At 44.0% G+C, this 22743-nt stretch overlaps 2 protein-coding genes across 15 annotated transcripts in view; one reads left to right on the plus strand and one right to left on the minus strand.

Annotated features, from left to right (window-relative positions):
• The window catches only part of inpp4b (inositol polyphosphate-4-phosphatase type II B), a 384743-nt gene that overhangs the window by 86526 nt on the left and 275474 nt on the right, over positions 1-22743 (minus strand). The window lies entirely within an intron of this gene.
• LOC309708648 (uncharacterized protein) lies at positions 843-21859 on the plus strand (the record flags this gene model as incomplete). Its single annotated transcript, XM_082536880.1, has 3 exons — positions 843-2125; positions 2216-3127; positions 21761-21859. Exons 1-3 carry the CDS (start codon positions 1565-1567, stop codon positions 21857-21859), a joined length of 1572 nt encoding a protein of 523 aa, XP_082393006.1. The 5' UTR covers positions 843-1564.

Here is a 22743-nt window from a genome sequence, read left to right on the forward strand (position 1 = left end):
GGCTGGTACAGCAACCTCAGCTCTGTCCAAATGCAACAAATGTTTGAACAGTGCCTCTAAAACTCTGTAAGTAACATGCTATTTCTTGGTTGTGTGAAACCATCATGATGTGGTTGTGTGCTGGATTGAGTCAAGGACTGGGCGGGACAACTTCTTGGAGTCACTGTATGATGACTTCAGGAGTCTCGCTGCTGGCTGTAGCTTTATATTAACTTTGAAGAAAGTGTAATTCTCTGGAGTTAAGGAGCTCAAACTATCAATCTGTCCCTGCAAATGACCTAAAATTTTCTTGACACAGCAGCCTTGTTGACCCATAAGCATGTCTCCATCGTGGAAAGGTTGGTGCTGTTTTGTAACTTTCCTCATTGTGCATGAAACATAAAATCAAATCGAAAACTACAAAAAAAGGTCCAAAATTTTTAACAGAGACAAACTGTAAGTGCCAAAAAATCAGAGCAAAGGATTTTATTTATTCTTCACATTTTAAACAACTTAATCAGTTCACAAAAAGTGATGTCCATGCTGGTTTGATTATTCATTTCATTAGTTTTGATAAATGTGCTACTGTGCAGAAGCACAACTTATCATCGTCTCACATCTAGTACAGAAAGCCAAACAAATGATTTGTTTAAGGCCAGCGCTAAACATACTGATAACGGGTGCTGATGGCACTGGGGAGATTTGATATTATTTGACAACACGGGCTAATATTAGTTCAAGCAATACACTTGACACTGTAGGACATCAGCGGCAGGGACATTCTGATAAATACAATAACAGCATAATGGGAAGCGATTTCCATATCTTCTAAAGCACTCGGCTGACGCTCAACATTTCTGTCATGGTCCTGGGCCATGTTGGCCCAGTGTTCTTAGTTTTCTTGTATGTTTGTATTTTGTTCCTTATTTAGGCCATGTTTTCTGAGTTGCCCTGTTGTGTTGTTCCCTAAGTGTTTTCCCTTCATGGCTTTTACCCCCTGTGTGCCCCTCTGTGTATCTGTGAGCCCTCGTCTCTCCTTATGTTTTATTCCATGTTTCCCCTGCCCATTATGTCCAAGTTCTCCCCGTGCTCTCTCTCCCCCCCCTGTGTGCCCTGTGTATTTATGAGCCCTCGTCTCCCTTTGTGGTTGTTTCATGTTTCCCCAGCCCGTTATGTCTGTGTTTTTCCCCGTGCTCTCTCTCCTCCTGTCTGAACCTCTGTGCACTTCCTGTTTACTTTGTGACTCTCACGCCCGTACATGTCATGTTCAGTTCACCCCGCCCTGTCTCGTTATGATTATCAGTGTCACCTGTGTTCCCCGTGTGTTCCCACTTTCCTCGTTTACCCTCTGTGTATTTCTGTCTGCGTCTCCCTCTGTTCGGCGTGACGTCGTCCCTCATGCTGTGTGTGGATCTCCCTGTGTGTTCTTAGTTTATGGTTTCCCAGTTTAGTCTAGTTTGTATGTTTGTTCTCCCAGCAAATAAAGCTGTGTTTTGAGTTCACCTCCCCGAGTCTGAGTCCTGCATTTTGGGTCCAACTCCTGCCTGCCGCACAGCGATTCCTGACAGTACGACGTCACCACAACATGGACCCAGCGGATTCATCCCGGGAACATGACCTCTCCCGCATCCACCGCCTGATCGAGCGGGTTTCCCTCACTAAGGACGCTAAGACCATGGCAGTTGGGATTAACGCTATAGAAGCGATCCTGGAGGGGAATCCTCATTTGCGCACACTAAAGGGATTTATGGGCTTCATGGACCAGCTGCATGAAGCCCAGGAGGTGCTACAGGCTCGGGAGCTTGCAGCCTTTGTCCGCGCCCAGTATTCTTCGCCGAAGCCGCCGCATCGGCATCGGCCGCAACACAAGGAGCTCTCCGCGGAGTCGGCCGCCGTACAGCAGCAATTGCAACAGGGGAAAGGCGTTTCTGCACCGCGGCCACAGAGCTCCACTTCTTGCCGCTCAGGGCTTAATTCACCTGCCTCCTGCTTGGCGGCGATGTGGTCGCAGGACGAGGACGTCTTTTCTCCATCGTCACCAGTTTCTCCTGTCGCCTCAGCCCCTGCCGCCAGGAGGAAGCGGCGCCACCGCCGTCATTCCTCACTACAACCGGAGCCCAATCACTCGTCAGAACAGCAGGCAATGGTGAGTGATGTTGACTGTACCCCTATTGCTTGTACCCCTATTGCTTCACCTGCAAATAGTAATGGGAACTGTTTTCTTCTCACGGCTAAGAGTAGTGAGGTGAAGGCGGTTTGTTCCATGGACATTCACCCCGGCCCCGTAGAAAGAAAAGACTCCCTGACTAATTATGTTGATGCTTTTTCCGCTGAAGAATCAGAATGCATGGGCAAAACTCTGATTGTGCACCCTCTGTTGGAGCCTGCTAAGAACTCTTCTGTCGATACAGAGTTAACCCCGGACAGTTTGAATTCAGTTTTGACATGTACTGCTGAATCTATGAATGACGCTGTGGGTTCGCAACCCAAGAGTGGGGAGGGGGACTTAACGGGCTGTTTCTGCCCTGTTCTCTTAGAGCAGAGAAGCCTAAGCAGAACTGTTTCTTCTGAACTCGTTCAGCTAGTTAAACCGAGCCCTAGAGGCTCAGGGGAGCCTATACCACCCCCTGCATCACGCTCACTACAAACACCTCCTCAACCGTTAGCCCATTCAGCAGCCCAGCTCGCTGTTCAGCTGCCCTCAGCTCAGTCAGCTGCCCAGTTAGCTACTCCGTTACCTGCAGCTCAATCATCTGCTCCTTCACTAGTTTCATTCTCACCACAACGGTCACTTCAGTCTTTCTCAACCCAGTCTCCTGCTGAGCAGCCAACTTTTCTCACTCGTATTAAGCAGGAAAACATGCTCAACAGGACTGTTTTCGTCCCTCGAAAGCTGGCCCGATTAGAGACATTTACTACCTCCAGGGCCTCCCCAGAGTCCGAGTTTCAACCCGCAGTTGACTCTGGACCCCTGGGGGCTAAGGAGTCAGCCGAGGACTGCACCCAACTGTTGCCTCCTGAGCCTAACCTATGTGTTGCTCAGCCCCAGTCAGCATCAACGCTGCCAGAGGCCCGTGCGCCTGCTGGTCCTGCTCTGTCCCTGCCAGAGGCCCGTGCGCCTGCTGGTCCTGCTCTGCGTTTTCCAGAGGTCCCCGGGCCTGCTGGTTCTGTTCCGTGTTTTCCAGAGGTCCCCGGGCCTGCTGGTTCTGAAACTGTTTTTGCTGGGGGGCCCGAGGAGCCCGTCCAGCCTTCTGCTTCGTCAGCTGGGGGGCCCGAGGAGCCCGTCCAGCACCAAGCCACGTCAGCTGGAGGGCCCGAGGAGCCCGTCCAGCACCATGCCACGTCAGCTGGAGGGCCCGAGGAGCCCGTCCAGCACCATGCCACGTCTGCTGGAGGGCCCGAGGAGCCCGTTCAGCTTCCTTCCACGTCAGCTGTACAGGCTGGGAAGCAGCCTGCTAGGAATGGCGTGAGCTTTCTCTCCGCCTCGGACTGCTTTCTGCTTCAGCCGTCTCTTCCGGCTGGAGGGCCCGAGGAGCCCATCCGGCCTCAAGCCACGTCCGCTGGAGGGTCCGAGGGGCCCGTTCAGCCACCCGTCTCCGCTGGGGGGTCCGAGGGGCCCGTTCAGCCTCCTGTCTCCGCTGGAGGGTCCGAGGGGCCCGTTCAGCCTCCTGTCTCCGCTGGAGGGTCCGAGGGGCCTGTCCAGCCTCACGCCTCGTCAGCTGGAGGGTCCGAGGGGCCCGTTCAGCCTCCTGTCTCCGCTGGAGGGTCCGAGGGGCCCGTTCAGCCTCCTGTCTCCGCTGGAGGGTCCGAGGGGCCCGTTCAGCCTCACGCCGCATCAGCTGGATGGCCCGAGGAGCCTGTCCAGCCGCCACCTGCGACCGCCTCGTCGTCGCCTGGTCCGGCTGCATCCGCCTGTGCTTCTGCTACGCCTGGTCCGGTCTCAGCCTCTGCTTCTGCTACGCCTGGTCCGGTCTCAGCCTCTGCTTCTGGTCCAGCTTTGGCTTCTGCTTCTGCTCCGCCTGGCCCAGCTTCGGCTTCAGCCTGTGCTCCCCCTGGTCCAGCCTCAGCCTCTGCAGCTCCGCCTGGTCCAGCCTCAGCCTCTGCAACCTCGTCTGGTCCGGCCCCCGCATCGCCACCGTCTGGTCCTGCCTCGTCTGGTCCTGCCTCGTCTGGTCCTGCCTCGACTGGTCCTGTGCCCACCAGGCCATAGCCAGCATGCCTGAGACTGGAGGGCCGCCGCTGCCTTCCGCGCGGTCGGCCCCCTGAACTGCTCCGTCGTCTCCTTCGCCGCCGCCGCTGCCTTCCGCGCGGTCGGCCCCCTGAACTGCTCCGTCGTCGTCCCCCCCTTCGCCATCGCCGCTGCCTTCCGCACGGCCGGCCTCCGGGCCAACTCTGTCACCTGTGCCACCCGCCTGGTCGGCCCCCCGACCGTGTGGCCCGTGAACTCTTGTGCCTGTGGGCTCTGGGTCGGCCCCCTGAACCTTATTTGGACTATAGTCATGTGCTCCTGTGTTTTCTGTTGTTTGTTTTTGTTTCCCGTTCTGGTCCCTCCGTCCTGGTCCCCCGCCTCCCGCCCTGGGTGGGTTGTTTTCTGTTTTTGTTTTTTCGGGTTTGGGCTGTCGGGAGCCAGCCCTTGAGGGGGGGGGGGGTACTGTCATGGTCCTGGGCCATGTTGGCCCAGTGTTCTTAGTTTTCTTGTATGTTTGTATTTTGTTCCTTATTTAGGCCATGTTTTCTGAGTTGCCCTGTTGTGTTGTTCCCTAAGTGTTTTCCCTTCATGGCTTTTACCCCCTGTGTGCCCCTCTGTGTATCTGTGAGCCCTCGTCTCTCCTTATGTTTTATTCCATGTTTCCCCTGCCCATTATGTCCAAGTTCTCCCCGTGCTCTCTCTCCCCCCCCTGTGTGCCCTGTGTATTTATGAGCCCTCGTCTCCCTTTGTGGTTGTTTCATGTTTCCCCAGCCCGTTATGTCTGTGTTTTTCCCCGTGCTCTCTCTCCTCCTGTCTGAACCTCTGTGCACTTCCTGTTTACTTTGTGACTCTCACGCCCGTACATGTCATGTTCAGTTCACCCCGCCCTGTCTCGTTATGATTATCAGTGTCACCTGTGTTCCCCGTGTGTTCCCACTTTCCTCGTTTACCCTCTGTGTATTTCTGTCTGCGTCTCCCTCTGTTCGGCGTGACGTCGTCCCTCATGCTGTGTGTGGATCTCCCTGTGTGTTCTTAGTTTATGGTTTCCCAGTTTAGTCTAGTTTGTATGTTTGTTCTCCCAGCAAATAAAGCTGTGTTTTGAGTTCACCTCCCCGAGTCTGAGTCCTGCATTTTGGGTCCAACTCCTGCCTGCCGCACAGCGATTCCTGACAGTTTCACCTTTTCGTTCACTCAAAAGTCAGCATAAAACCAACAGAATCATCTTGAACACGTGAGAACGCCAGACTCACGAAGACGAAAGTGCCAGATGGGCCTTCTTACTTCACCTTCAAGGTGTCAGGATGGATGCTGACCAGATAAGAAACTAAACCTCCCAAACACAGCGAAAGGCCCTGCTTTGACATGGTAATCAATTTAACAGCCCAGACATGGAAGCTCTTAATGACCCTTTAGATCAAAGAAAGACCGGACAAAGAAGAGAAGAAATGCTCTTCCTCTTCCTTGGGACAAAGACCGATATTTCATTCAGAAAAGGCTAAAATCAATTTCACTCCTGAGCAGATTTAAAACTAAAAATGATCTTCAGTCTTATTTTTTTTTAAATTTCCCCTCATAACTAACTAACTTTTAATAAATACTTTATTATTCATTGTTATAATTTTAAACAATTGGTTTGTAGCTGGAATAGACTTCACCCTCCCCGCAACCCTGAATTGTATACGTGGAAGAGAATGGATGGATGCATATATGTATATTAGAGGCATTCTTTTTCATGCTTTCATATTCAAATTAACAAGCAATACTTAATAACCATAAAAATATGTCATTTTTGGAATCAGTTGAACCCAAACATCAAGAATTTAAACTGATGCTCAGTAGGACTGTGTTTCCATGTGTCAGGCAGCAGGAGACTGCACATGTCAGATGCATTATCTGACTGGAAACACTCACACATGGACTCAGTCGGACATTCTGATATTACACAGACTTTGTACTGGAGAGCAGACGGGTTAAAGTCTTTTTAGTGTCCAGTCTGACGGATTTGGACATCTCACATCCTGACAACACGCATTTGATCTCTTTTCTACTATCCTATTTTCATCGGCTGAGTGATTTGGAAACAGTCTTTTAAGACATATGTCTTCAAGGAGCCAAATGGCACTTGCAAAACAGCACCGGTAGCTTGATAAATAGATTATGCAAGTCATTTGATCAATACATCTGCTGTTTGTGACCTTGGTGACACTTTTAAAGGCATCAAAGCCCCGGGCATCAACATTAGACAGCGGTAACGCCAGAAATGCATGCATACAAATTGTGCACAGAGAGACAAGGAGAAACGGCAAAAGAGCAATCCCTCGCTCTGCTTGGCACAGAATTGGTTCTTTCTACATCATTACCAAACCGTTAACTGGAAATCTGAAACAGGTTTACGCCAGTGTGCTCCATGTCAGGGTCCTGGGAACCCTACTAGAAGTAAGCCATAAGGACTATACTATTGATATAACAGCCTCAGGGAAGAGGAGCAACAACAAGCCTTATATAGCTTTGAATGAGGGGTTGAAGGGGATGCTGTATGCAAACAGCACTGTGCATGTGTGTGTTAGAGAGGAGGGAGGATCGTGAGTGCGTGTAAGCTACAGGAAAGCAGATGGAGTGTAAGAGATACTGTTGCTTGAGGTGGTGCCAGTGGCATGTTGACACAGGTAGGCAGTAAATGATAGGTGTTTTGTGCTCCATTGACTCTTACTAGCAAGGGAATTGAATAGGGGACGTGGTAGGAAGGTCTTGGCTCTGCAGAGTGTTTAAGGTGGTAAAACAACGTAAATACACCTGCACACCCACACTTTTCTTCACACGGACACACACACACACACACACACACACACACACACACACACACACACACACACACACACACACACACACACAGGATGACAGATGGGAACGGATGAGTGAAGCACGCAGGGATGTAGGTTAAGGCACTCGAAAGACTCGTAATCCCTGGGGACTTTGCAGGGGTGAAGTTAAAGCAACAGAGGCAGAATGGAGACAATAGTGAAGCTGGGTTTGATTCTCAAGAGTGGTGCCCTGTGTTGGCATTTGTTCCATCAGCCTTTAGCGATGCTTCATCTTTGCAACTGGCATATGGTAAAGCAGAATAAACAGCAACAAGCTGCAGGGTTTTTGCTCTCTTCTGGCGTGTCTAACATTTCTTAGACTAGTTTGAAAAAGGTGCTTTAGACGAGGATGCAGTGGTGCCTCTCTCGGCACGGCAGTGATGATTGTGACTTTTGATTGCTCACTTCACAGCTCTGCTACAATCCCATGACACTCAAGAAAAACTTTTTTTATTTCATTTTGGATTTACTTAAAAAGTTATGTCAACGTGTTTTATACACCTGTGTTAGGAGTCATTTGTGTTATTTAAGGAAAATATTGTGTGGTTAACTCAGTGGCTTTTCATTGAGTTGTTTCAATATTTTAAGATAAACTGCAGTCAGTTTCTTAGGAGTGACTTTTTTAGTGCACAATATTTAGTTGAAATAACACAAATGACTAAAGTAAAACTTCCTTAGTAAATTATTTTAAACCAACAATGGTGAGATGTGACTTTTAGAGAAAAGCCACTCAGTCCAAATTATAACTTTTGATTAAACGATCTCAACTCAAATCTGAAAACCCACATCCCACAATTATTTTCATTATTAGGCATGATTGTTAAACACAAAAGTATGTGTCAAGAATTAACCTTCATGCGTTAGCTAGGCCAGAAGGTGCTCATGACTAAGCAAACCAGCTATGCCAACTTCATCTGCATATTGCGTGACTGGATTTAAATCTGGGAAAAGCTGAAGTGAACTTTAACACAGACTGTTTTTTACTAAACAACAGGTTTGGAGGTCAAGTATCTCTGTTATTTAGATTTGATGAGCTGTAGTAGTGTAATCATATTAAGCTGCTTCCAGGTAAGGGATCATAGGTGAACCAAGGCTGCTTCTTGACAAGTGGGAAATATAGGAAACTGACTATAAGTGAAATAAGGACCAAAAGATATCCATCCATTCATTTTCTACTGCTTATCCTTTTCACAACCATTCACACTTGGGCAATTTAGAGTTTCCAGTTAACCTATCCCCACAAACTGCATCTCTTTGGACTGTGGGAGGAAGGCGGAGTACCCAGAGTGAACCGACGCAAACATGGGGAGAACATGCAAACTCCAAACATCCCAGCCTGATGCTGGAATTGAACTCAGGACCTTCTTGCTGTGATGCAACAGTGCTAACCACAGTGCTGCCCGACCAAAAGATATATAAAAATGAAAAACAGTCAAAGTTATAACAAAACACACACACATCCAAAAATAACAAAAAATCCAACAAAATAAACTCTGAAAGTACAAAGCTGCTCACTTTCTGGGCAGTTTTTACTTTGAAAGAATAGAACTGCATTTTTTATATATTAATTTAGCTTCTCTGTTCTTTTTAAACATACTTTAAGAAGCTTGCAGTGCAGTACAAACAAATGCACTACTTGCTCTAGTGAAGCCCTTATTTTAATAACTGGCAGAACTGGCAAGCATTTTCTGAAAGTTTAACCTTATGTGACCTTGAAAAAGAGATCAGAGGTCCAAAGTAACGTAAAGTTAACTAAATTATTTAGACTCACCATATATCATCTCCTACATCCCTAGATGTTGTCAGTGCCAACAACAGCAGTAGGAAACATACTTTCATAGGTCTGTGTAGCATTATTATCACTTTGACCTTCAGACCGATATGTTGACTTTGAGGTCAAATGCGTTTTGATATTTTAATCAATATATGGCACTTTGACAATATAGAGCACACTTGCGATTTTCCATTCGGTGGTAGCACGTCGTACCAGGTACCATTTTTAACATCTGCTTGGACGAAGTTCCAAGCGATCTGAGATTATGCGTAAATGTGACATCAGCAGACTGCATGCATCTGATTGGCCAGTCAGTGGTGTCACTTGATGAGACACCTTCGCAAAAATGAAAATCGCCATTTTTGAAACCCGGCAATGAGGGGAAAGGCTCCACACAAACCAACAGCATGCTCCCCGAGTCTGACAAAAAACCATAAACCAAGCAGCAGGTGTACCGTCCCCTCAAAGTCCTCTCCTGTTGTGTTGTGTTTCAGAGACACACAAATGACAAACAAAGGAAAAGTATGGTAATTTGAGAGTTTAAACTAGTCTCACTATTGCCATGACCAGATGAGCTGTGTCATGACACTGATAAAGACACCTTGCAAATATCTATGAGATCATTGATGACCTAGAATGAGAAGGTGCTGTTTGTTCAGGTTTCAGTACAGAGCCACCACTCATCTGATGTCCTCTCCCTGGTCTCTATAAATTCTTTCAGGTATTCATTTTCTGTTTAACTCACTGCTGGCTGTTCAAAGTGCAGCATAAGTGAACAATGAAAGTGTTCATCAACAAATATCAGTTTCTGTTTTGAATGAGGCAAATGTGTTAATTCGCATCTCACTGGGTTTAGGGAGTTGCTTAGCGACAGAGCACTGATTGCATTTGACCACTCGTTTTGTTCACGTGACTCTCAAGAGTAAAAAAACATGTGCAATATATGATGGTAAAGATTGTATATAGGTTTTATTGATAGTCTTTCTGGCTTTCAGTTCATGAAAAAGCCAAAAAGCTCACAGCCAGATACTGTTTGCAAAAAGCTCTGCCGGTGGCAAACACATTTAATCAGCGCATGTCACATCGTATTAAAATGAATGCTGGGAAAGTGCGCTATGCTTAACAAAGAACAAACATTAAACAGATGGTACAGAATAAAAATGGAATATGAAATAAGCTAAACTTTACAAACACTAAGAAAGGATGAAAATAGACACATTTTAAACCAATTAAAATTTCCACAGAAGAATTAAAAATGCTTTTCAGCCATTCCAACATGGTCACTGGACCACCGGGATTCCAATTTAAAGCTCAATAAAGTCACATTTAACACACTCAAAAAAGAAAAATGCAGTATTTACAGTCACACACTCTAAGAAGCAGACTGAGGTCATAACAACAGTCAGTCTCAGGATAACTCTCCCCAAGATACTACAAGCCTGTATGAAAAAGCACGCTAAGAAAGGTCAGCCATAACTCTGCTATCAAAAACTAGCTTTCAGATACAGTAATGGCAGGCAGCACACAGCTTGCTTCCCCATTCGCTGTAAATGAAAGGGATTTAAGAGCAGTATTGACACAGGTCATTGATATAGACCGGGCAGGGCGTTATCATTCTGCCTAGGCTTCTTCCCAGTGTGTTCAAAAGACACTGGGCATGGTGTTATACGTCTCCCAGAAATATATAACTTCAGATTAATATGGAGCAGCATAGAAATGAGACATTTATGCAAACAGTGGTCTGTATACAATAGTAATAATAGATTCTCTGTGCTTCCTTTCTTTCATGTACACAAAAGGGAGATAGGCAAAGAACCCCCAGTCCAACCCCCCAGCCCTACACACACACATCCACACATATATACAATATATTTATATGTCTTTCTTTACAATTAACTTATAGCTTTCCCTCTCACCCTCTTTCTCACAAGTGAAAATTAAAAGAAAACAACCCACTGTACATAAATAAAATGTGTAGTTTACTCTTACTGGATTAAGGCTACCAGATAAATATTTGACCTTGACCTACAGCAGCTAGGCTCAGTTTAGACTTTGCAAAGTTACAGTCAGCCTTCATCATAAAAACATAGAGACTATTAAATGGAGGATTTGGACACATATCCACTAGCCATTGTGGTGTGTTTGTGTTTCTGTATTTGTGGGATTACACGTTTGCCTAAAACAACAAATCCACGCTCATATCCCGACTCTTTTTGTGTCCAGACCTGAGTGGCCACTTATGTAAATGTGGGTGAACAAAACAATAGAAAAGCACCCGAGCAGTACATCCCCGCAGTGTAGCCTAACTCGCAGTTTACTACAAACAGTGTCAACATTATGAGTCAACACGAGCTTCTTGTTATGCTAATGGAAGATACATGTCACAGTGGATATGCAGCATGCATGATTGGACAAACACAAGTCCAACAGATGTGTGTTACCCTTGTTTGTTGAGACGCTTGTTACGGTGATGAGCTGGTGACTCTAGAGATTTCCCAAGGTTAGAGGAATCAGACACCAAAACAAATCCGGCAGCAGCGTTATCTTGGCAACAGGAGCGCGCAACGATGGACGAAACATGTTTTAAACATACGAGTTGAGGGATTTGTACAGTCTGGGAATCCAAATAAAATCCTGCTTATTATAATATAGCTAAAAGGCCATTTCCCAGGTATTATTCACCCATACATATTAATTACTTTGGCTCATTAGAGTTTACATCTCTGTACCGTGACTTATCACTTCGTGATATCATGTAAACACTGGTGTAGCTCTTCCTAGCCCTACCTTGAGCAGAGACGTTATTATCCAGAATAACAGAATAACAACCGTGTGGATGTGCAGGGCTTTATAAATGAAGCTGGATGGCAAAAGTCAAAAGTCGTCCTGATAAGTAGGGCTTTTGTACACGTGCAACCCTTGTGCTTACTTAATCATTTAATTATTATATAATTAATTAACAATTATATTTAATCATGCAGTATCACATTCAAGGACGCTCTTGGAAGGAAAGATCTGAAACGGGATTTCCAGAGTGTATCACGCAACATTTCAATTTCAATTTTATTTATACAGGTAGAACCTACAATAACACAACAGAGAAAACCCCAACAATCATATGACTCCCTGTAAGCAAGGGCTTTGGCGACAGTGGGAAGGAAAAACTCCCTTTTAACAGGAAGAAACCTCCAGCAGCAGAACCAGGCTCGGGGAGGGGGGGGCGTCCATCTACCACAATGGGTTGGGGTGAGAACTTATACATGCGTGTGCACTTACACTCAACATCACTTGAATGGAAATACACATGTATATTACACATAGTGGTAGTGTTGTGTGTTATTTTTAATTTGACACATTTATAAGGTGTACATTTATTCAGTCTATAATCTTATATAGGGCTGTTCGATATAACGATTTATATCGGATGACGATATAAAAACGTCTATCGTTTCGTTTTACGCTATCGTTTGTTTCGTGGTGTCGCAAAATAAACTGTTTACGGCAATATTTTTTCATCGTTTTTCATCACAAGCGCCTGTTTTTATGCGTTGTCATTAGCAACAACAACGGTAAAACCATCGCGTGTCCGCTTGTTTATTTTCCACATAAACATTTCACAATAAAGCTCAAGATCCTGTTGAGACTTTTCAAAATAAACTGAATCACGTGAACGAGTATGCAGAGAGTTTACAGATGAGAAGCAAAAAAGAGCCGTCAGTTGCTAAAAAATAAACCTTAGACTCAAACGTTAGAACAGGCTTTTCCCTGCAGCACGTCGCGTAATAAATGCTCACAAAGAAAACGGCGGCCGTTACAACTTATGTCTAAAAATTTATCGTTTCATGCATCGGTTAAAACACCCGACTCCACGTACAAAATTTTTGTGATTTATATCGTTATTGGGAGGATAGATGTCTTATATCGGGATATGAGATTTTGGTCATATCGCACAGCCCTAATCTTATATTGTTTAGGAAGCAGCATACAGCATTATTTCAATGGGTGAAACATTTGATTTTTTTAAAGACATTATATGCATTCAAATTGCCAAAGTTATTATAATGGAAGGCAGACAAGAATGTCCTCCGAGGCATGTGTGAAACATCGGAGATGGAGCAAAGGGGCAGATTGCATAGCTCTGTGTTCAGTGCCCCAGCAGGGGGTTTGAATTATTGCACACTACAATTTAAGGCAAAAAAAAAAAAAAGAAAAGAGGATGGCATTAAAAAAAACAAACAGAAACCTGCCAGACATGATTTTATGTACTTACTGTCTTCGCCTCTTCTTCCCACCATATTGTCTTCATTATTATCCCATTATTTCTTGGCATGAGCTGTGCCCCTAGCATGCCTCAGAACCACATTGGGCCAGACTTATTAAATCTCTCTCCTCCATCTTTGGCTCTTCACGCCGCATCTAATTTTTCCTTTTCTTTCACCTATTAGTGTTATGTTGCAAAGACATGATGTACAGGAAGAACCTGAGGAATGACTGACCTTGAGCTACCACAACACGATTGCCTTGTTCAATATCAATTTTAGCCTAAGAGCTCTATAGTAAGCTTAGGGTATCCCTGATGTACCGTTACACTTTATGGGCATTGTTAATAAGTCATGACCGAATAATTAAAGCAAGGTGAAAAAAATATTTTCCTGTTTTTCACAGGATTCTATGCAGTCCTGTGAAAAACTAAGTGCAGCTTGAAGAAGCACCTTTAGTAGCAATTAGCTAAGTTAATCATTTTTTGAATGACTTAATCAGTCTCGCACATGGCTCTTGAGAAATTTTGGCCCTCTCTTCTTCACAAGATTGCTTCATTGAGGCTTGTGGGTATTTATTTATGCACAGTTCTCTTAAGGTCAACCACAGCGTTTTGGTCAGGCTGAGGTCCACACTTTGACTGTTGCAACACCTTCATTCTTTGATTTTTAGCCATTCTGTTGTAGAGTTTCTGCTGTGCTTGGATCATTATCCTATTTTATGACCTAACTACGATCGTCGCTTTAGACTGTTTGACAGAGGTCGACTCAATAACTGCAAGGTGCTCAGGTCATATGGCTGCAAACCAAATGCAAGACCAACCCTCAATGACTACCTTTGACATTTTGGTATGAGGCGTTTTTGCTGCTTGCTGGTTTTCAACAAACAGGTTGCTGTGTATTGTGGCCACACGTCTCCACTTTGGTCTTGTCTGCTCGTCTCGTCATTGTTTTTGTGGTTTGTTCAGATGCAACTTTGCACACATGAGCTGTACTTCAAAACAAGCCTTACTTGTTCAGTCTTTTTTTCTCATTGCACTCTCATGAACTTTTAACATGGTGGCTGACGCCTGTAGCACTTGGGTTCTTCTAAGCGCTGCATGGCCTGACCTTGGGTTGAATTAAATGGGACATCAAGTCCTAGGAAGACTGCTTCATTCAACACACACCTGAATCGTACAGACCAGTAAACTACCACAACTTGTGCTTTTACAGAGGCGCTCACACTAGTTGATGATCGATTATTCAAGTGCTTTTGATCAGCCTCCTCTTTCCTGTGGAAGCAGTAAACCTGTACTTGGTTGAGTTCAGGGGACTGCACAGACTCCCGTGTAAACTTTATATACATATTTAACAGTTTTTCACTCAGTTGCATTATAATGCCGCTGAGCTGCACTAGCCGAGTTTATTATTCTCATATTCAGCCCATGAGCCCTAATTCCTGGGGGAGCTCACATATTATGCAGAACAATGTGCAGCGAATAAACCAGCTTTAGTGTTGAAGGAGTAAAAATGAGGAAGTCTTGTGTGCATTTATTTTAGCCCCAAATTGCCCCCACCCACCTTTAAATATCTTCTGCGTGTTAATAATATTAACTAGAACATACAGTCTGTGTTTGTGTGCGCATGAGGTGATACATTAAACGCATTCCTGGATGATTCATCACACACACACACCAACTTGCTTCCAACAGTTCTTTTCCTCTCCATGTGCAGACTACAGATAAAACATTTCCCACCAGCCGTTCACTCAAATGCCATAGCCTTAAGTGTCCTTTAGTCTCCTCTAACCGCTTCAGTACATATGTTCTTCCATTCACTGCTGCACTGATAAAACAAAGAAGCCATAAATAAAGACATTTTTACGGTAGGAAAAAAAAAATCACACACCTCATTCGATTCCATTTACATTTTTAAAAATAGATGAATATTCATCTGTTTGGAGCTGAGCATCTCATGCCGATGCTAAGAGAGTGACAGCATATATGTGGGTGTGTGCAACAAAGGAGGGCAAGATTAACGTGTGAAAAATACAAAAGCAGACACGCACGAGTGTGACCATACTCACGGCTCCAGCAAGAGCCACAATTTTTCTCCAGTATAACTGGATCAGACAGTTGATCTTTAGACTCTTAGGTCAGGCTCCGATACAATCAGCCACGGGGGATACAGTGTAAAGGAGAGTTGGCTGTCTGTGGAAAAGCATGAGAATTGGGACAGCATAATACAAAGGACTCTGGGGTGGTAAAATGATATTATCATGATAGCAGGCTAAACTGGTGCTGGTGGGACAATAAAGAAAGGGCCTATCTAATGGGAATGGATGAATAAGCCATGAAGCCAGGCAGCAAAAGCACTGGTCTGTGATAATGTAGCCTCGCCATGGTAAATCTCCAATACACACGTACACACAGGCACGCACACACTAACACAAGCATACAAATTCTTATCAAAATCAAATCTCAAACTGTGCTCTAGAACTGGGTCAGAGAGTGCCTCTCCTACTGAGTGCATAAAGTTTTAGTGATAACAAGAAGTGCAAAAGGGGAACTACAGTGTGAGAGACTGAGAGGGCAACAGAACAAGAGCAAGGGCCAAACTATTGCTGAAATAACAGTATGAAGACTCTGTCACTAATTGGGCAATTGCATGTTTATGCAATAATCATCTTTCTTCCTCTGTGTATATATAACATGCATTATTGAGAGACCTCTGCAGCACTGACATCTTTGCAGCTCCTCTTGTACAGTGGCTTCATTGTTCATCCCTGCTGAAACCAGGCTACATACAATCTGTCTGAGATGAACTTTACACTGAAGGGACAAACAAGTACAGCTAGTAGTTACTTAGCAATTGTTATCCAGTTATTTTTTCAAATTAAATGTCTACAGAGCTTGCAGAGATGTGATAGAGCGAGAATACAAGCCGACGAATGTGTCCACTGAGTCCGAACGAACAAGGCTAAACGCCCAATGGCATTTCACGGATAAACCGCCGGTAAACAGCTCACCATGTAGTAATTTTACATGGTGAGCTGTTCTGATAAATATCAGAGGTATGCAATCAATGCATCTCTGTTTGCAATCAGCAGGTAATTAAGAACTCAAACATGATGGTGATTAGTTATTGTAGTGGCTCCACATTCTGTGTGGGTAAAGGTCATAAAGGAATCTGGCAGTCAGTTCAAGAAAACAATATTTCTTTTGGTTGTAACCCAAAACCGAGCAACAACTGAGTATAAATGACACGTGACGTAACACTGGATGTTCGTGAGCCAGACGGAAACCGAGGGCGCATATTAAAATGTGCTAAAAATTTCTCTGCAGTGCCTGAATGTGCAAATAAGCTGCTAAAACTAATAACTAACACATTGCCTAAATGCACGCGGTGGTAATTTGTCAATATTGTGTTTACAGCTTGTTCTGCCGCCTCTAAGTGGCAAAAACATTACTGCATCCCGCATTGCGCAGCGAACATACATTATGGAAAATGAACAAGCATGCCAAGAATTCGACAAATGCATCTTAAAACACTGGATATAATGCCATTCGTGTTTCACAGCAAGCGGTGCGGGCTGTGAGGAGTTATGTGAGTTTTCAGAGATATAACCTCAGGCAGGAAAACGCAAGCTGTGCTGCTTTGATGCAATATAGATTGAAAGACAAATACACATGACCAGGCAGCCATGTGCACACGACGGCATACAGATATCTCATGACCCTTGTTTTCAGCTTCTAAACTCTAGCCTTGATTACCTCTATTTCCATCTTCTTCTAAGAATACCAAAGAGATGGAAACCTTGAGAGAAGATATTTAACATGAGGTTGTTTTAAAAAGAAATCTTTTCAGATAGATGTTGCAGGTGGGTTACAAAAATTACCACCAGGCAAACTAGAGCGGAATTTATGTGCCGAGCAACCTATGTCATCAATAATTCCCTTTAAACAGAAACTTTGATTAATAAAAGGTGCAAACTTCAAACTCTAACTACCTTTTCTGGTGTTGTTTGCCCAACTGTGTTTTCTTTAAAGACATGTGCGAGCGTGCGTCTGTCTGTACGCCGCTGAGTGTCTGATGGGCCTCTGTATGTGTTTCCTTTTTGGTCATTTTGAGAGGCTGCAGGAAGGGAAGATTTTTCTCATCATCACTTCAGCGGCTTCTGGTGTCAACAAAAAGAGAAAGATCTTCACACGGGCCGAGTCCTCGTATCCAACAAGCGCGCTCATTCAACACGAAGCTGACAGGAAGTTTCATAAATAAAGAAAAAAAAAGAAGAAGGAAAAAGTGACCTAAATCAAACCGGTTGCACCTTACGGAAAAACAAAAACAATCCGTGACAAACATCCTAACCAGCCGCACATGAAAGCGAGCGTGAGACCTGAGAGAGGAGCCGGGATGCAAAGAATTTGTGGGAATGAGGAGCGAGCTCTGAGGTGGACAGCCTTGTAACAGAGTGAACCTGGGCAAAAAAACCCAACAATTTCAGCTCCACATGCATTATGCTCAGCACCAATATAAACCCAGAGCTTATGAAGCGAAGTTGGTCAAAGTCATGTTGGTTTTGAGACTCACTGAAGGGAATCAATCCTTGCCTCGTCGAGATAAAGCGCTCCCTTTTTCTCTCCTCCGAGCGAAGCAGCTCAAATTAACTGACTTTCTGCAACAACCGACTGAGTGGGCATTAGGACGCCGTTTAAATGAAGCATCTGTTTCCTGTAATGGGCAGAATGAATCGCGTTCCTGCCTCACATCAGTGTCGCAGACTTCGTGCCCCGCTCTGTGAATCACAGACTCTTCACCAGGTCAAACAGCCCAGGATGAATCATGCATACTCACGAAAAGCTCCTCATCTCTGAAATGTTTTCTCGCTGCATGAACCAACATGCAAACAGCATATCAAATAAAAGGCACTCTCCTTGGTGTGTCTGGATGGCTTACACATGCATCGCAGGGTGTCAGTGTAACACCTCTGGGCTCCAACGCCACACCAGCAACAGCTCTTTGGGACATAATGACTCCATGTGTGCGTTTCTGTAGGAAACATTTTTAATGTGGTAACAGACATTGTTTAGTGCGCCACAAGTTTACTTTAAGCTACTTAAAAATAGAATGAATACTTGGATTGTTCTTGTCAAGCAGAACACTGTATTACAGTACAGTGTGCTGTGTGCTTTTTCTTGCCGAGTTATTTGGCTTGAAAGCATGCTGGTTAGTGTATTTACATCGTTCAGCGAAAGGTTTTCTGAAGTTTCACCTAAGAAGAAATTACCAAAACCCTGAAAAAGTCAAATTAACCCTTAACACAAAAGAAAAAAAGGAAAAGCAAAGATGAAAGTTAAAAAAAAATCAATATGATTTGTGTGCAGAACTCAGTTTTCTGACCCCTTTTCAGAGTCTCGGGCAACGCCACCTCAGAGAATATAGCTGAACAAGCTGAATTCAGCTTGTGCAGGTGGATAAAGGTGTAGCAGCAGTGATAAAGATAGCACAGTAACAGCAGGCCTTGAATAGGCAGGCCATTGTTGATTTTGGATTTTTTAAAAAATGCTTTGTGGTGGCTTCATGTTATCCTCAGAAATAAAACCCACTATGCCAAACAGAAAAAAAAAGAAGAAACCCAACAATGTGGTACAACTACAGAGCAGTGAAATGACAATACTCTGCTGTTCAGAACAACCTGTGCAAAAATGTGTGCATGCACAAACACAAATGCCCACAGACGGAGAAAGGGGGCCCGTAATCTCTCTTCTCTGCAGCTCATATAGTCAATCGTGCAAGATACAATTATACCCTGTGACCTTGGATCACCTACAGGAAATGAAAAGCATAACAAAAGAAATTCGAAAAAAGAAGAAGGAAATAAAAAGAGTAGATTGCCGAAGGGGTGTACTTTCAAACACAACTGTGAGCGTGACGGAAAAGGGAAATTCAGCCTGACAATACAAACAGGAGACGGATTCATCTTAACAGTTAACAGGTGGAGGCAGAGCGTCCTGACTATTAAATCAAACGCACTGGTTGCATAAGAGGAAGAAAAGCCATAAGGCACTGTGCGTGTTCAGCGGACCTTCAGAACAAAAGCGGAATGTGACGGTTTTGTGATCGTGATCCATGGACTCAAGGACGTAGAACAAAGCAAGAACAAATACACGTGTGTGAGCATTTTAGGAAGATACAAATATATCTGCGCACTGACCTACTGGGTTTCACTACTTGGGAACTTGTCTCCGGTTTCCATGGTAACGCTCATGACCTTCACCCTTCTCCATGTATCTTTTGCAATATGGCTTGCACACTCAAGACCACCATCTGTGATTACTTTACCTATCAAAGGACCGTCTTTGTGGGCACTGAAATAACGATTACGTCTGTCCGCACACCCACTAGTACTGGTTCAGTCAGAAACAGCCTCATCGTGGTTGTTATAATCAAGACGCGTGTTCAGAGCAGAATCTTTGTTTCAAGCTGGATTTCTGTGGACGTGCTTTGGACTTGAGGCTCCAAAGGTACGGTGGGTCGGTCACAGGTTACTGTGGAAATTAGATGCTTAATCCTAGTCCATGTTTCAAAAGGAGCCACATAAAAGCAGGTATTTCAAATTTAGCTGCTACAAGGCAGTATACCAGATGATGAAATTTATGTTAACAATGTAAAGACTGAACTACAAAATAATTGCCAGCTGTCATATTTGCTACATCTGACATTTAATTAGTGTGCAATTTCCTTTTGTTTGCATTACTTTTTAATGATAATGTATTAGTCTCAATAACTGACAAAAACTCATGTATCAAAAAGGATTCACTTCGCTATGATAAGGTTAAAATGTGCAGTGTCGCTGAGTAACACTTTACTGAGCAACACCTTATAAGTCACCTTCCTTTGCAGAAGTGGTAGCTGGACAGATAAAGCAATGTCAGCAGGAGATTATTATCACCGATCGTCACCGAGTAGTTATTAGCGAGAAAAAAATTTCACTGCTCTGATGGTTTAGAAAAGCCTTGCGACATTCAGCATTAGCGATGGGTCTGTTTATGTGTCTTCACGTGCAATTTCTTCTTTAAATGTCAGCTAAACCTGTGGACATGTTAGCGCTTCAAACTCAGGGCCATGTTGGTAAAGATGAGCAGGTTGGGTTGCGTGTTATTGCAGCAGATGGAACAGAAGAAGCAAAAAATAATTACAAATCCTCCTGTTTTTAATTTGTAAAAGTAAAAAAAAATGAATCAAGTGCACAACTGCAATATGTAGGTGTGCAACTGGTGTCCACCTGATCTGAGTGGCATCAGAGATTCCACATTACTCGAGCTCAGTTTCCTGTGAAACCGACACAAAGACTGCATTCAGTTTGCACATCGAGCTAACGCTATCCTCGCTCTGTGCCTGAAACAATCAGCAGATGTTCATTTCAAATGCTCCTTTGTAATCTTCTCCCAAACAGAATATTTAGGTTCCCCTTGGGTGAAATCATCAAACCTAACAGTAAAACGCAATTTTATGGCTTTCAAACTGCGCCAGCTATTTATTTACATATCTCCGCGCTAGCTCTTAATAGTCATGTCAAGCAGTTTGTAAGAAGGGAACAGCATTAATAATGCTCAGGACCAAAGCTTATCTGTTGCTTGCGATGAGACAATGTGCCCCCCTAAAAGGCAAACAAGCGATCTTCTTTGTGGTGAAATTACTGATTATATCCTCACAACCCTTTAAGTAAGCGTGTGCCCTGCAACGTCCACTGACTTTCAGAATCTAATGTTCAAACATAGAAGTGTTATTGGTGTGGGGGAAAGATGCTATATATTTATTCTTACGGACATCACACTGGAATTTCTTGTCATTTTTTCATTTAAAAGCCTCTTAGGAAAAAAAAATCAGTTATTTCCACTTCAATTTTCCACAAAAAAACAAAGATGATTAGAGCACTACTTTATTCTCACTTGCTAACAAATCGTCCCTGAAAAAAAAAGCCCTGGCAACTTTCAGAGCTCTCCTAAAAATTGCTCTTGTGGATGGATTTCCTTTGCCAGCTAAGTTTCAAGAGAAGATGCACATGTAACCCAGATCATTGGTTGAGTATGGGATTTCTGATTATTTGTGGTCACTGAACGCACCACTGTGCCGTGCGCATAGCCACTCTCTAGTCCAGCTACAGAGTTTTTCCTCCCGTTCGTCCGATGAGGCGCATGCTGCTCTCGTGCCCTCTACGAGCTGGAAATTCGGGAAAAAGTCTTGTAGCGGTTACAAACGTGAAGCGGAGCTGAGTCCGACAGCATTCGCCATTACACGAACTCCTCTGGTGAGTTAGCGTGCAGCTCATGTTCGTATGAAATGTTTTGTGCCTTATTATACTGCAGCGAGGTATCAAATCTACCGCTGTCATGTTGTTAAGAAAGAGGCTAAATATTGTATAACGTGTGTTATTGGCTGACTGTTAGCAAGCTAGCCGTTAAGTGAGCCTAGCTAATGTCCTGAAATGGCGGCCGACACGAGGTCAGTTACAGTGTTATTATGTTATGCCTAAGAGAACAGCATTAATAAGCATTGTTAACAGCATTTATGTTCTGTTATATTTTTATTTTGACAAACCTGTATTATTATAATGGTAAGTCTGTTAAATAAGCCGTTAGTGACATGGACACTGAGTCAGTGGTACTGAGACTTATGAACATTTCAGTTAATTCTTCTGCACACTTGTGTGTAGGCTGGTTTGTTTGCCCTTTTGGTGCCCTGGATCCTACTGGATGAACTGCCTTGTGGAAGTCCTCATCTGATGACTCTGCTGAACCGTCCTGGCAAATAGATGGTCGTTGCTGCTTGCTGGATGCTATTATTGGATGCTACACCGTTCCAACAGAGCGGTAGGAACAATTCAAAGGGCCCCAACGATGCGCTTTATTTTTCCCTGAGCTCAGGTGATTTTCTTTTGGCCAAAGGACCTTAAAGGATACATATTTGTTTTTATTTATTTATTTTATTTTTCTTATGACACTGAGTGGAAAGACACTACAAAAAAAAAGGGGGTTATTATTTAAAATTGTGTCTAATAAATGTGTTTATGTTAAGTAAGTGTGGTGTCCATTGTGTGCTGGAAGCCTTATTGTTCCTGTGGTGGAGCAGCTACTACCAATCTCCTTTACGAAACTAGCTTCTGACAGGATATAGATATTTGGGATACATTTGATTTCTTGTAACCTATTTTTAGAGAAACTGTGATTCTGGGTTAAACATCGGGGTGAAATTGATGACACTGACACCTAGTGAACTGCCCAAGGTCAACAGTCCTGATTTCCACGCATTAAAGGTTTGGCGTAAGTACAGATTGCGTTACAAGTGGCGAGCCAGCCAGGAGATTGGTGAAAAGTAGCACCTTGACTTTCCAGCTCACAACACCTACCTCTTTTCCTTGACCCTATTGTGTTGGACATGGATCTTTGCAGACGTTTTGATGTAGATGGCCAGTGCTCACTTTTTGTGACTGGCGTTGAAGGGATTTACACAGATGATGACATTGCTAGTGTTTTTTCAGTAAATGGTAAAGTTTCTCGGATAGTTCGAATTCCAGATGAATCAAACCAGCCAGAGGGTAGAGTCCTGATACAATATTTGTCCGATCAAGCCATTTCCAAGATCAACCCCCAGATCTTAGGTGACTTGCCGAGCCCCAAGGATCCTGCTATCGGTTGG

This window comes from Aulonocara stuartgranti (assembly GCF_965226115.1).
Source record: "Aulonocara stuartgranti genome assembly, chromosome: 6".
Taxonomy (NCBI): domain Eukaryota; kingdom Metazoa; phylum Chordata; class Actinopteri; order Cichliformes; family Cichlidae; genus Aulonocara; species Aulonocara stuartgranti.